At 42.4% G+C, this 16188-nt stretch overlaps 1 protein-coding gene across 1 annotated transcript in view; it reads right to left on the bottom strand.

Annotated features, from left to right (window-relative positions):
• Positions 1 to 16188, bottom strand: part of camk1db (calcium/calmodulin-dependent protein kinase 1Db) — a 37942-nt gene that overhangs the window by 13713 nt on the left and 8041 nt on the right. Inside the window, exons 2-3 of the mRNA XM_054776103.1 lie at positions 5941 to 6072; positions 4082 to 4156 (exon numbers count right to left, since the gene is read on the bottom strand). Coding sequence (XP_054632078.1) covers positions 4082 to 4156; positions 5941 to 6072 — 207 coding nt within the window. The remainder of the gene's footprint in view (positions 1 to 4081; positions 4157 to 5940; positions 6073 to 16188) is intronic.

Raw genomic sequence — 16188 nt, 5'->3', positions numbered from 1 at the left:
TTCAAAGTCATTTTGCACAAACAGAAGTGGCATGTTAGATGGAAGAAAAGGTACATAAAACAACACTACCCATCACAATACACTAAACTATTCACATCATTCATGTAAAATAAGTACAGTTTGACTAGTAACATTTCTAATAATCCATCCATTTTCTTCTGCTTATCCAGGTCCGGGTCGCGGGACAGCGAGTCTCGGTAGGGAAGCCCAGACTTCCCGGTCCCCCACCAACATTTCCAGTTCCACCGGGAGGACACAAACGCGTTCCCAGGCCAGCTGTGAGACATAATCCCGGGGCCTTCTCCCAGCTGGGCAAGGCTGGAACACCTCACCAGGGAGGCCAGGATGCCTCCCAGACGAGATGCCCGAGCCACCTCAGCTAGCTCTTCTCGATGTGAAGAAGCAGTGGCTCTACTCTGAGCCCCTCCCGGATGACTGAGCTCCTCACCCTCTTAGGGTAAGTCCAGCCACCCTGCGGAGGAAACTCATTTTAGCCGCTTATATCCGCAATCTTGTTCTTTCGGTCACGACCCAAAGCTCATGACAATAGGTGAGGGTGGGAACATTAAAAAATTGAAAAAATTGTAAATTGAGAACTTTGCCTTCCGGCTCAGCTTTCTCTTCACCACGATGCCCTGGTACAGCGACCGCATTACTGCAGACGCTGCAATGATTTGCCTTTTGACCTCACGCTCCAACCTTCCCTCACTCGTGAATAAGACACTGACATACTTTAACTCCTCCATCTGGGGCAGGACCTCATTCCCGACACAGAAGGTGCAATCCAGCCTTTTTCCGACTGAGGACCATGGCCTCGGATTTGGAGGTGCTGAGTCTCACCCCAGAAGCTTCACACTCAGCTGCAAACTGCTCAAGTAAACGCTGAAGGTCACAGCCTGACGAGGTAATCAGGACCATATCGTCTGCAAATAGCAGCAACAAGATCCTAAGGCCCCCGAACTGGACTCCCTCAACGCCTTGGCGGCGCTGGCAAGCTCCAGGCTCCTGCTCTGGTCATACAAGGGCCGAATGGCACGTAGTAGCACACCACTTCATACTTCCCGAGCACCCCCTACAGTACACCGCGAGGGACATGGTTGAATGCCTTTTCCAAGTCCACAAAACACATGTAGACCAGTTGGGAAACTCCCATGTACCCTCCAGTACCCTTGCAAGGGTGTAGAGCTGGTCCAGTGTTCTGCGACCAGGACAAAAACCACATTACACCTCCTGGAGCTGACAATCGACTAACTTTCTCTCCAGCACCCTGGAATAGACTTTCCCAGGGAGGCTGACGAGTGTGATCCCCGAATAGTTGGAACACACCCCCCAGTCACCCTTCTTGAAAAGGGGGCCACCACCCCGGTCTGCCGATCCAGAGGTACTGTTCCCGACTTCCACGTAATGTTGAAGAGACGTGTCAGTCAAGACAGTCCCTTAACATCCAGAGCCTTGAGGAATTCAGGGAGCGTTTTGACTACCCCAGATACCTCAGCCATGGTGACGGAACTGTCCGCATTTGTGTTCTCTCTCTGTTTTCTCTATGGAAGGTATATCACTGGGATTGAGAAGGGCCTCAAAGTATTCCTTCCACTGTCCGACTAAATCCTCAGTCGAAGTCAGCAGGCTTCTGTCCCCACTGTATACATTGTGGACCAGGCACTGCTTCTCCTTTCTGAGGCGTCGGACTGTTTGCCAGAAACTCTTCGAGGCCGACCGAAAGTCATGCTCCATGGCCTCACCGAACTCCTCCCACACCCAAGATTTTGCATCGACCACGGCCGAAGCAGTGTGCCGCTCCAGGTCACACTGTCATTATCAACATGGGTGTTGAAGTCTCCAAGTACAACTACGGAGTCCCCAGCTGGGGTGCTCTCCAGCACCCCTTTGATGGACTCCAAGCAGGGTACTGCTGGGTACTCTGAACTGCTGTTTGGCGCGTACGCACAAATGACAATCAGGACCCCTTTCCCCAACTCAAAGGTGTAAGGAAATGACCCTCTCGTTCACTGAGGATGACTCCAACACGGAGGCAACAAACCGGGGGACTATTAATAAGCCCACACCAGCTCACCGCCTCTCGCCCAGCAACTCCAGAGAAGAACAAGGTCCAGCCCCTCTCGAGGAGTTTGGTTCCAGAACCCAAACTGTGGGTCGAGGTGAGTCAGACTATGTCTAGTCAGAATGTCTCAACCTCTCTCAAGTTCAGGCTCCTTCCCCACCAGAGAAGTGACATTCCATGTTCCAAGGACCAGATTTGGCCGTTGAAGACCAGGTCACCCAGGCGCCCGCCCTCGACCGCCACCCAAAACACATTGCACCAAACCCTTACTGTATGCTTTCCCCCGCAGGTGGTATGGGGGTATCCCACATCTGGGCGAGATGCGGTCCCTCCTCTTGTGTTTGTTCATAAGGTCTTCTGAATCACTCTTGGTCTGGCCCATCACCTAGGACCTGTTTGCCTTGAGACAACCAGGGGCATATAGACCCAGACAGCATAGGTTGTCCCAAAAAACAGCATGACAGTCATCCCTTGCCATTTGCGCATCAAATTTCATGGTTTCACTCTGTCACAGTTTTTCAGAAATATATTAATAAAAAAAAAAAACATGCTGTTTCGTTGCTGAATATGGGTTATTATTAGTAAAAAAAAAAAGCATATTTAACTCTCTCTGGTCCCTTTAATTTCCCACCCATTCGGGTGACAACATATTTGCTTTGTTTTTCATGGTAATAATGACTTTCTCCAAACCCTTCATGGCCATCACGGTCATCGTGGACCATTACGTCATTAAGCCCCACCCCCTGACCGGAACCCACCACAGTCACAAACTCCTGTAGGAAATGCTTATCACCTATAAAGTGAAAATTACAATGCGTTGAAAAATTGTGCTTATAATGGAAGTCAATGGGATGTTTTTGTCCTCTATGGACCCGAAAGGGTGGGAAATTTGGAATCTGACCATGTAAAAAAAAAAACAAAAGAAACAAAGCATCAAAATAAATTTTACTACTAATCTTATTTATAGTTAAGCCTGATCTTTGACAGAGCCCCAACCTCCTAACATTTGTTATATAAAAAATAACTCACTGTGTATGTAGTTTTCTAAGCAAAAACAGTGACATCATTGAATCAAACGGGCATTTAGAGGGTTAAAATAATAAAAATATGTACATGTCTGGAATTTGTTATAACAACTCAAGTTGATCGAGAGATCTAAGAAAAAAAGGAGAAAAAATATTAATCTGTTACGCTTTAATAGCAGTTTTTGGGAGTAACCTTGTTTGTCCTCTAGGAACCCAAAAGGGTGGGAAATATGGCCTGAGCATCTGCTTAACCTTGGAATTTTATGATTTTTCATGAAAAAATAAACATGCCATATGGAGTAGCACAACCGAAGTTATGAGCAAAGGTATGCAAATTTACCGGCAAAGACAAAAAAGTCCTTAGGGACCCCGGAGGGTTAAGCAAAGGTTATGTATTTTTGCCTAAATTAAGCAGTTTCAAGCATAAAAAAGCTGAATGAACTAAAATACTAATAGGAACAGTAAGTCGGAGAGGCTCACACCAAAGAAATTTGTCCCCAAAATAAGCGTTATGAGAAGTTTATGCATTTTGCAATTGAAGCTCTGTATAAAATATAAAGTATGAATTGTGGTCAGTGGTGTTATTTTAATTTGATGTTGTCACAGTTTTTAAGATGAGAAAAAAAAATAGTCATATATGACAAAATTGCTCAGATTATTTTTCCTGCTCACAGCCACCTGTTGCTTGGCAGAATTCATAATAGCTGGAAGTCAGAGAGGCTAACACCAATGAAATTATTCCCCAAAAATAGCAATTAAAAAGGATATTGGACAAATTTTGCTCTGTATTAAAAACAACTTGAATATTAGCAATAAAGACAAACAGTATTAATTGAAGTGAAACACATCCACATTAAGCATGCTACATCAGAATGATGAATTACTATAAGACGAATGCCTTTTGAGTTGTGCACAATGCATGCAAGATTTCAGAAATGAAAACGTTCCATCAAGAAAGCATGAAACAGAATGATGGCTGTGTTGGTGTACTTACAGCTGCATTATGAGGTACAGGTGGTTGGAGCTCTCATAAATGTCCTCCAGAGCCACAATATTCTCATGCTTTATCCTGCGGAAACACAAATGCCACTGATGACATGCAATTATCTCCTTACTTTTGTTAACAACATGCCCTACTAATTGGGAATGAATCATTAGCAGCCTTTAAAGCATTTGTGAAGAGGATGCCTTTTGTGAATGATGCATCGCTGAGGAGGAGGAGGCAGGATAGAGTGGAGAGAGGTGGGGGGGGGACTAATCAATGAGCCACGAAGCGGCAAACCCCATCAGCGAGACAAGAGTGCAAGATTAACAAAGACACTGTCGGAGTCTGCGTCCACACAACCTGCAATGACAATTGGGGAGGGGCGGGAATCTCAAAAGGACTTCCTCGTTTAGTCATTAAGTTGAGAGATGAGGGCCTGCTTTAATTAAATGCTGTCAGATGACCAGAAGACATTTGGAACATTAGGAAGGAGGAGTGGAGGATGGGGATGAGCGAATAATAAAAAAGCAGCATAAGCAGGAGCATGGCAACTGTAACCAGGCAACTAGAATCAATGCTTCAAGAGTAGTGACTGATCAGCCAGCTCTGGGGGGGTGGTAGTGGTGGTGGGGAGGGGTCGTTTACCCATCACGCTCTGGAGGAGGACCCAGTCACCTGGTGTCAATGTCGTGTGTGAGTGGGCGCAGTATTGAAACACGACTGAAAGATTTCATGCATGAGCACCAATGTTGTTAAAGCCATACGCATTAACAAGGAGCTGCAAACCAACTAAAAACGTTGCAGCATTTTTGCTCTTTGAACCTTGTCACATAAACAAGCAAACAGCACACTTTTTATTCATTTTTAGAATTGAAGGGCATAATTGTGAATTGTCTCAATGCTGGATGCTGCATGATACCTCCAATGCCATCTTGTGGCATTAATAACACACCTACATCAGGGAGTTGCCTACAGCCACCACTGTTATTGGCAATGTTTTATGACCCGGCGCTAATTAGAGACCCTGGCGGTTATTTGCTTTTTTAGAACACACACCTAGCAACCATTAAAAAACGCGATTAATTGAATAGAAGCGTTACTTGGAGCACTGACTCAATGGCGCCTCTGCTGGTTAGGGCTGGGAGTCCCAGGTTACCTCACGATACAATATGTGATACATGGCTCACGATATCGATAATGTCTTAATGTGGCGATAATGCAATTATTGTTATATTGGACTTATTAACCTACAAGAGCCGTGAGTTTATAGGGGTGCAACAAAAACATCATATGAAATAATGATTTCATAGTTTATATTTTGCAGCATAACTTAAGAGTACAAACAGCAAAAACAATGACACTCTTTTCGTACAACATCACTGTAAAAAGTGTTTTTTTTTTTTGTTTAGGTGTGACAAACTACTAGGGTCAGGGGTATGCTGGAGGCTATCCCAGCTGACTTCGGGCGAGAGGTGGGGTACACCCTGGACTGGACAATTTTAGAGTCGCCAATTAACCTAACATGCATGTTTTTGGAATGTGGGAGGAAATGCGGAAATTCGAACCCAGATCTTCCCGATCTCCTAACTGTGTGGCCAACATGCTAACCACTAGGCCACCTTGCGGCCCGGTGTGACATACAGTGACACTATTTTAAACTCATTCAGAAAACACAGCTTCTTATACCTCCAAAGTAGAGCACATCGATCATCCATAGTAAGTTGATAGTGTGTTAGTTCTCCATACTGATATTTTGTCACACTGCTGCTGCTGGTCACAGCCAAGTAGTGTACTTTCTTTTTGCCTTAGTTGCCTGATTCTGAAAGGAAGTAGACGCAGAAGAAGTGGCGTTATGCCGCTATACCTACTTCCTAAGAACAGCGATCTCATTCTCCAAACTGGTCTCCTTCCCCTTTAGAGCCTTTTTGGGGATGCACTTGATGGCGACCATCTTTCCGGTGGCCTTCTCCCGAGCCATCACCACCTCAGAGAACGCACCACTGCAGCAGACAGACAGAAAAAGAAGAAAAAGACAAGAAAGAGACATATGAGCCTGCTTCACATGCACTCGGGCACGAATGACACAGAAGAGCCAAAGCAAATAGCGGACACTCAGGGCCAAAGTACACAAACAGCAATTTGTTAGCTAGCAAGGTCTCTGGCAAGGACCCACCAGTCTTACTGTATGTATTAGTTTAAAGGTAGGGCAAACACTTTTAAAACCTATAAAGAAATAAAAATTAAAAAAAAGTGAGAAAAAGTATTTGTGTGTCTCATGCATGGAACAGCCGTCTCCATCCACCTTCAAACACAAATTAAGGCAATATTTGCTCAAGCAATCAGTGTGCGTTGCTATGACACCACATTCAAGGCTTTCATACATTTTGCTGAGCAGGCTTTTCTTCCTGCTTCTTGTTTCCACCGCCACCTCCTCCTTCCTCTTGTGTTATGAACTCTGCAAGACCATTGTGAAGAAAGGTTGACGATCTGAAACTCTAAGTTCCTTGAGTCACATTGACTCTTGCGGTGTGTTAGACTCAACTGTTGTGCCAAACAACTGTTTCTTGCAGCTGACTGGACTATTTTGCTTATTTCGCTTTATAAATTCTTGATAAACTAAAACTTTGTTATGTTTCTGCATTTGTGTGGAGATTTGCATGCAGAACCATGCAAATGTTGCACTGGCCTTTGCAAGGATGTGAGCAACAGCTGCAACAACAAAAAAGATATTTCATGTCTGATTCATCTGCTAATTACGGTCCAGATTAATCCGTTTGGCCTTTGATCAATATGTAGTCCGAAACTGAGCCCAAAGGGATGTCTTCAAATTTAGTCCACAGCTGTCATGAATTATTATAAATATATTATATTATGATTTTTTATCAAGCTGTTGGAACTGTGATTAGCCCTGCAGATTAACAAAGTCACTACTAACCATCTACCCACCAATCTATCTATACAGTTAATATTACATTTCAACTCTGTCACTCAAATAAAGTGAGACACCAGTTGGATTGTTCCACTAACAAATAAAGAAACAAAAATCAATGTTGGTTAAAGCTAAGATATATAAAAAAGATAAAGACAAATCAAACCAAAGAAAATAAAATAAACAAACAAATAACAAAATAAAATATATACAGTACAAACATCTTCGGTTCAAAAATATTTGATTCAATATTTTAAATTACGTAAAAGACATAATGTTACATACATTCTTCCATTATAACTTTGCATACCCTACAATGCTACCGTGTTCCCTGTCAAAATATATTTTTAATGATGTAACTAGTATTACAGTATAAATCTTAATGATGTACTATTATTATTAAGGTACTGTCATTATTAAATATTGTTAAGTACATTTTGCCACGATGAACAACTTCATACCCTCCAATGCTACAGTGTTCTTTGTCCAAATATTTTCGAAAATACATTTTAAATCATGTAACTATTAAGGGTGTCACGAAACACTCAAGAGGATACATAAGATCAGGTCTACGAAAACAAGACAAAACTAAATTTTTAATTTTTTTTTTTTTAAAAAGTACAAAAACTGGACAACCAGACTTTTTAATTTTACTGAGTCACAAAACAAACCTTACATAATGTATGTAGCGCCACAGGCGTACACGTCATATCCGGTCCTGTACAGTACAGGCCAAAAGTTTGGACACGCCTTCTCATTCAATGAGTTTTTTTATTTTCATGATTATTTACATTGTAGATTCTCAAAACTATGAATGAACACATGTGGAATTATGTACTGAACAAAAAAGTGTGAAATAACTCTAAATATGTCTGATATTTTAGATTCCTCAAAGTAGCGTCCTGATAGCGCTGCAAACCTTTGGTGTTCTCCCAATGAGCTTCATGAGGTAGTCTCCTGAAATGGTTTTCACTCCAGGAGGTGTGCTTTGTCGGGGCTACTTAGTGGAATTTCTTACCTTATTTGTGTGGTTGGGACCATGGGGTTGTGTTGTGTGTGACCAACCTATACATCAATAAATGGAAATGCAGATACAATAAAACAAAACACAAAATGCCATGTCGTTCTCTTGGAGATGAATAAAGTATATCCATCTAACACTGACTACCAAAAATAAACACCGGATGTAGATGTTCTTCTTCTTTTTGTTTATGGCGGACAACCAACCAACCAACGTTTAGGTGCATACTGCCACCTACTGTACCATAATGTAGCTGCGTTGTGCACATTTGCAGTGACTACTCTGTAGTGACAAGCTTCCATCATAGAACATACACAAAGAAATTAAATTGGTGCCACTTTCAAGTTAAAGGCAATAGATTTGAGGATAAGCGGCATAGAAGATGGATGGATGGCAATGGATTTCGCTGTCAAGACAAGGAAACACTGCTGCTTCGCGTAGGACTACTGCCACTTAAATACCATTACCATGCTGCTCCATGACCACGGTGTTCACAGACACCCCACCTTGTTAATCAACCCGGCGGTGCATCGAGGGTGACACTCAGTGTTTCTACCTGTCTCATTTTATATCCATAACACTCATTTCTGCTTCCAACAGCAAAACAAGCATTCCAACGTACTGTAGAATGTAGAAATACTGTAGAATTCCGTGCCTCTATTGCTGAGGCAGCCGATCGGAGCTGCGGCCGAAAGGTGGTCGGTACCAGTCGTGGCGGCAAGCACCGAACCCCATTGTGGACACCAGAGGTTCGGGCTGCCGTCAAGCTGAAGAAGGAGTCCCATCGAGCGGCACGCGGCTTCGGCGGTGGTCGAGGCAAAAACTCGGGTGTGGGAGGAGTTTGGCGAGGCCATGGAGCCCCACCTATCGGTCGGCCTTGAAGAGGTTCTGGCAAACCGTCCAGCGCCTCAGAAAGGGGACGGGGGCCTGCTGACATCGACTGAGGATGTCGTCGGACAGTGGAAGGAACACTTTGAGGCCCTTCTCAATCCCACTGACACACATTCCATAGAGGAAGCAGAGTCTGAGGACACAAACGCGAACAGTTCCATCACTGTGGCTGAGGTGTCTGGGGTAGTCAAAACGCTCCCTACTGGGGAGAGTGGACGAGTTTCACCCTCAATTCCACAAGGCTCCAGATGTTGCCAGACTGTCTTGGCTGACACGTCACTTCAACATTGCAAGGAAGTCGGGAACAGTACCTCTGGATTGCCGGGAGAAGGCCCCGGGGCAGACCTAGGACACGCTGGAGGGATTATGTCTCACAGTTGGCCTGGGAACGCCTTGGTCTCCTCCCGGTGAAGCTGGAGGAGGTGGCCGTGGACCAGGAGGTCTGGGCTTCCCTACTGCTGGCCCCGTGAGCCGGACCCTGATATATGCGGAGGAAAATGGATGGATGCCACGGATTAATTAGATTGACATTATTTTCTCTGGAAAAATCCGTTGTCGTTTGAGTTGGACCTTTTGGAACGGATTAATGACGTTAACCAAGGCCCCACTGTACTGTATAGTGGCTAACATGAGAGGTTCCATTATGTTCTCAGCATGTAATCAGTCCCTCCCTGCAGGCTCTAAACTGGCTGCACTAAGTCCCACCGTGGTCATCAAATCCACGCTAATCCCGCACTCCATCCACCCACTTGTGGTATTGGGGGTGGGTCGGTCGATGCACAACATGAACACACCACACACCCAAACATGCACAAAAAATACATTGGGACTGAGGAGGTGGAAAAAATATAAGCAAACACAATGCAGCGAGTCAGCATGTACACATCAAACACCTCAGTCAGAAAGGGACACGCTAACAAACAACGAGGGAGAAGCATGTGGCTGTCACCTTGGTATGGACACACATTTTAGCCAAGAGGAGACTGAGGGCAGCAAGAAAAGCAGCAAAGTACAGACTGTGGAGTATAATCTACAGTACATCAACAAACTCTTTGGACTTTATTATTAGACATGGTTTATCCTTAATTTCCATATTAAAAATTGGTAACTTGTAAAACACAGAGGTAGGGATTAAATAAGATATGCTTCTTCCTACTTTTTTTTTTGCACATGTTTAAATGTAAAAGTGTAAACATGTGATCAGAATCAGAATTGTCTTTATTGTTGTTGCCAAATATGCTAAAAACACACAAGGAATGTGTAGTTGGAGTCACTCTTGGACTTCAGGTAAAATAAAATAAAAAAAAATACGCTGAAACAAAATATACATTTCGGAATTATAACAGATGTACTTCAATGTAACTTTGCAAAGCATGTTTCAAATAAACTAAACCATTACCATTACAGCTATGTAGTTTTTTGATGTTGCTCTAAACAGGTTTAAAGTGGGGTATAGCGCGACCTATGGTAGTAGAGAAAGATATACTTGTATACAGAAACAATGTGATTTGATTCAAGTGAGAGCTCAGTTGAGACATTAAAGCTGGTAAGCTTCACACAGGAAACCACAGCACCGCCCATCATCCCACAGCAGCTGTTGCCGTGAGGACAACGAGCATCATTTCACTTCAACGTGCAAGCCTCCGACTTATGTGGCGGCGCTATGTCATGTCACGTCCTCACACGATTTCCAGGAGCAAAAGACCAGGAAGTCACAGAGTGTGTACTCTCCTCTCGCCACGTTGACGAGCGAGCGACATCACTTCCTGTGAATTATGACAAGAAGTGAACCTGTGACCTTGCGCTGTCAACACATAAAACATGCCCTGCACTCTTGTGCTTTCTAATGCCAACCTTGTCAGCTATATTATTGAAAAAATTACGGGTGTAATTTCACCAACCCACCTTGATTAATAACAAATGGACCAGTCAGCATCCTTTGAGGAGCCAAGGGGAGTGGCGAAGAACAGGAAGGGACTGCAAGCTGGTAAATAATTGTAGCCATAGTGTCGATGAAGCTCAACTGATGCCCAGTCTTTAAAAGGAACAAACTGCCCAGATAGACCACATGGTCATTAATTAACCTTTAACCAGCAATAACACAGCAGCAACAGAACCAATTAGTGTGTACTTTTGTGACAGTAAATAACATTTCCTTTAATTAAATGCAAAAATCCTTACATTTATTGATGCAATACATCATTGGTCAATTTTGCCCAGTATTTCAGAAACGGATGTCGCTTGGCTAACTTTTCTAATGGGATGTCAGCTTCAGCTGACATTGCTACAAAACCCTCGACAAACTGTAATGCTCGGCTTATGGTTAAGGAAGCCGTAGTTACTGATGCCAATTGCATTACCAAATTAAAGTAAGACATTTTTTATGACAGTCTTATTTTGTTTATACAATAAATGAGGCTGTGGTGAACACCGCTCTTAATTTGAAGGCCTGAAGTGTGCTGTGGGTGTGCTGAGAATGTTAACACTTAAGACAAGCTGGGGGCAAGAATAAACGGGCTTCTCGTCCTTATTTCACTCACAACGTCAGCGAGCAACGTGAAAACGCTTGGTTATATTACAAGCGGTTAAAACACAACACTGTGTAAACACACACAGCTGCACGAGCATGCTCTGCTAAACTAAGCCAACCCCGCTATCTTCCCTTCACGCTGCGAAGGAGGAGTTTCGCCACAGTTTCAGGTCGCCGTTTCAACATGTTCACATCGGGAGTGTTTGTGTTTGTGATGAGATTCCAACACGATTAAGTGGTCCACCGGGAAATACTTCCCCACACAAACGTCTCGTCCCCTCACAATGACAGCATTTCATTCATATTGTCAATTTCCATGAGATTACGCTTTTAACTGTGGATTCAGTTTTTTTTGGCCAATTCCGCGATTCTGACAGCAATTCCATTAACATGGAAATCCTAGCACCCAACGATTACTTCCAACAAAATATTGCGGCAGAAGTGTTGCATATAGTGGATTCTACCTCAGAGGGTCAAAAAAAGGCTGAAAAATGCCAGTTTTTTCAGATAGCGGGGCTTTTATAAAAAGGGGCCATGAACACGTGGCTATGATTTTCATTTGACATGACTGCTTTACACTGTCAGGAATAGGGATACAATATACTTTAAGTACCCTACAGATTTCAGGTGACCTATTCCAGGACCACAAAAACACTGGTCTCCTACATTCAAAATATACACATCAATGTTCCTAAACAAAAACATGAATGGTGGCAGTGTTTTTGTGTTGGTGACCCAGTGTTGCAGCAATCATGTCTGCATGCTGACTCACTTGGCCTGCATAACAACGGTCCAATTTCAAGTTCCTCTCCCTGAGCAACAGAGCTCCCTCTTCATGGCTCTTGGATGATTGTGTATGTGTAAATGTGAGTGTGGGCTGCACTGAGTATGTGTAATACTACATATGCAAAGTAAGCTCCCTTTTATCAAATAATCACCCAGAAAATAGTCTTAGCTAGTCCTCTGTGGATATAAAACTTTTGATGAGATTTTATGGAAAGGGGGCGTCGGGGCTTGTCGAGACACATTAACAGGCAGTGCACGTACTGCGGTGCTGCTGAGTAACAACACTGAATCATCTTGTGTAAGACGCATTACAGCAGTAGCACCGTTACGCAACATATGTCAGAACCCGCTCGTCCAAGCAGACCTGTCATCGCTGCAATTGACTTAACTCACCTTTTTTTTTTTTTTTTTACTGTTCCACAACAACTTAATGATGAGGAGGATGATGATAGTGGAGTAATGCAGTTAAGGAAGGGAGCTGTAGTGTAAAAATAAATCCTTTAGAGACAGATAAAAGATGTCCAGGTGCATCTTTGATTCCTGACACATTCTTTGTGTGCTGCCGAGCTGACAACGTGGGCATCAAAACTCTTTATTTTTAAAAACAGACATCACGACACTGGCTGCTCATCCGTGATTGGTTGCTATGTCCTTGCACAACTTTACAGAGGAAGACGCTTTCAAACACATACCAGGAAAATGTTTTAGCGCACCTTTGATGCAGCCTCTGTGAACTAGGGAGTAGCCTTCCAATAAACAAACACGCTATTTGTCTATACCAGGGGTGCTCACACTTTTTCAGCCGGCGAGCTACTTTTAAAATGACCCAAAGTCCCAACGATCTACCTCCAACTATAAATATAGAATATATACAGTATATTTACTGTCTTGATAAATATCAGTACACATTGTACATGTATATTGGGGTGCACACACTTTTTCAGCATGCAAGCTATAAGTCAACATGGTCTATCTCTTACTGTAAAACATATATATACACTAAGTCCCCTACTAACAAACATCCCACGTGTGAACATTCGGAGATACGAACACAAGCCGACTGGTCTATATTTTCATGTGTTTTGCCTTATAAGTCCATATGTATACTGCTACATGCTTGACCAGCAAACCCATATTTATACTGGTACATGCTTGACCAGCAGAGGGCACTGTGACACTGCTAATCGGACCAACAGGTAGAGGGAGAAGAGGAAGAGGAGAGAGGAAGGCTAAGAGTTTTATGATACAACGCGGACAGAGCGTGTGATTAAAGTTTATGAAGAGTTAATAGGCCTGCTTAATTCTACACCACCCACAGAACACTACCTCTTTTAGAAGACGACGACCATTTGTCCTTTTTTTCAATATCTCCTCCTCCTCCACCACAACAATGTATGCTTGATCACTCCTCTTCAAAGGTAAATAACATTTATCATTACGTATTATTATATCACTTTTATTCTTGTTTTTTTCATTAATTATGCTCGTTTAATATTACTACTACATCCAAACTCATATTTACATACTGTACATACGCATATACTGTATATGTATACACGTATATGTAGTACCTATATCATTGGTAATATTACCTTTTCCCCTACTTAAGAACAATTTGACTTAAGAACGGTCGTCTGGAACCAATTGTGTTCGTTAGTTGGGGACTTAGTGTATATAAAACATAATAATATATAAAATATTAAATATAAAAATAATATATATATAAAATCCAACCAGTAAACTTTTAAAGTACTATACTAAATACTAATGATTAGTATTTCACACTCACAATTCAATTCAAGATGACAAAGATAATTACACGTAGCTCCTTAATAGTTGTGTACATAACCTGAGTACCGGTAATATGTCAGTCAAAATAGCTACGTAGCGTTCATTAGACACACAGTTCGTGTGTTACGTCCAGTTAGCATTTGCTATCAAACGTTACCGACATAGAAGAAATTAAAACGATAAAGCAAAAGACAATGCAGTCAAAGTCAAGGCAACATGTTAAAAAGGTTTCAGCAATGGGCATTTTTCCAATTCATCATTAAATAATAGTTTAAGAAATGGAAGTGTAGAAAAACACGCATTTCTATAGTGGAGTTCATGACGTGAAGCAAAGCCCTCAAACAATTCACTTTTTTCTACATAACTAGCAGCTACAAGTGAACGGATAACTTTTGTTATAGATGTAGGCATCTTACCTCTGAGTTATTGTATCCATAAATGGAATAATAAAGACGAAAGTTGCAGCTTTGTGTGTAGTTTGAGACGTGACGTTCACCATTGCCGTGGGGGAAGAAGAGCGAATCAGGAAGGGAGCTTAATGACAGCTGACTGATATCATATGACATCGATGAAATGACATTTATGCGATTGACCGGTAGCTCGCAATCGATGTAAAGGGCACCCCTGATCTATATACACAATGGTGTAAAAAAGTGTTTGCCCCCTTCCTGATTTCTCATTTTTTTGCATGTGTGTCACACTGTTTCAGATCATCAAACAAATTTAAATATTTGTCAATGACAACACAATTGAACACAAAATGCAGCTTTTAATTGAAATTTTATTATTAAGGGAGAAAAAAATATACAAACCTACATGGCCCTCTGTGAAAAATCTATCTGATCTATCAGTGTGGAAAATGTTATAAAGCCTTTTCTGAAGCTCTGGGAATCCAGCGAACCCCAGTGGGAACCTTCCCAGGAGTGGCCGGCCAACCAAAATGACCCCAAGAGCGCAGCAACGACTCATCCAAGAGGTCACAAAAGACCCCACAACAACATCTGAAGAACTGCAGGCCTCACTTGCCTCAGTTATGGTCAGTGTTCATGACTCCACACTGATCCATAGGAAAGACAGTGGACAAAAACGGCCTGCATGGCAGAGTTCTAAAACAAAAACGATCCCCAAGACCTTTGAGAAAACACTCTGTGGTCTCAGACAAAATTTGAACTTTTTGGAAGGTGTGTGTCCCATTACATCTGGTGTAGAAGTAATGCCGCATTTCAGAAAAAGAACATTATACCAACAGTAAAATATGGTGTTGGTAGTGTGATGGTCTGGGGCTGGATAAATGATCCATAAAAATCCTGAAGGAGAATGTTCGGCCATCTGTTTGTGACCGCCAGCTGAAACCAACTTGGGTAGGACAATGATCCACAACACACCAGCAAGTCCACCTCTGAATGGGTGAAGAAAAACAAAATGATCACTTTGGAGTGGCCTAGTCAAAGTCCTGACCTCAATCCTATTGAGATACTGTGGCATGACCTTAAAAAGGTGCTTCATGATGGAAAACCCTCCAATGTGGCTGAATTACCACAATTCTGCAAAAACGAGTGGGCCAAAACTCCTCCACAGCGCTTTAAGACACTCATTGCAAGTTATTGCAAATGCTTGATTGCAGTTGTTGCTGCTAACAGTTATTAGGTTTAGGGGGCAATTACTTTTTCACACAGGGCCATTTAGATTGGATTTTTTTTCTCCCTTAATAATTAACAGTTTCATTTAAAAACTGCATTTTATGTTCAGTTCTGTTGTCAATGACTCATATTTAAATTTGTTTGATGAAACATTTGAGTGTGACAAACATGGAAAAAAAGAAATCAGGAAGGGGGCAAACACTTTTTCACAACACTGTATATCTAAACAATTTTAAAGAACTCTCAGAGGTCCCACAATAGTGTATTGGAAGTTTGTCTAGCCTTGATGCTGAAACGTAGTTTCAAACAGTTTAAAAGTGCTAGGAAGTGTTAGTAAAAGTAAACGTGTTAGTAAGATCCACTGGGAACACGCCATTTTGTGTGTCTGTCACTTTCATGCTAAAGAGCTGTTTGTCCGCCTGTCTCCATTATTCATTTCGGTGAATGATATGACTGTCAATCATGGTGACAAAGTGTGGAGGACAAGAGGTGGTGGGATGTTCCGAGGTAGCCAGCAAGGACTTCTAT

Source organism: Dunckerocampus dactyliophorus, chromosome 5 (assembly GCF_027744805.1).
Source record: "Dunckerocampus dactyliophorus isolate RoL2022-P2 chromosome 5, RoL_Ddac_1.1, whole genome shotgun sequence".
NCBI classification, from domain to species: Eukaryota; Metazoa; Chordata; class Actinopteri; order Syngnathiformes; family Syngnathidae; genus Dunckerocampus; species Dunckerocampus dactyliophorus.
The sequence above is the reverse complement of the archived record's forward strand: the minus strand, read 5'-3'. Positions and strand labels throughout refer to the sequence as shown.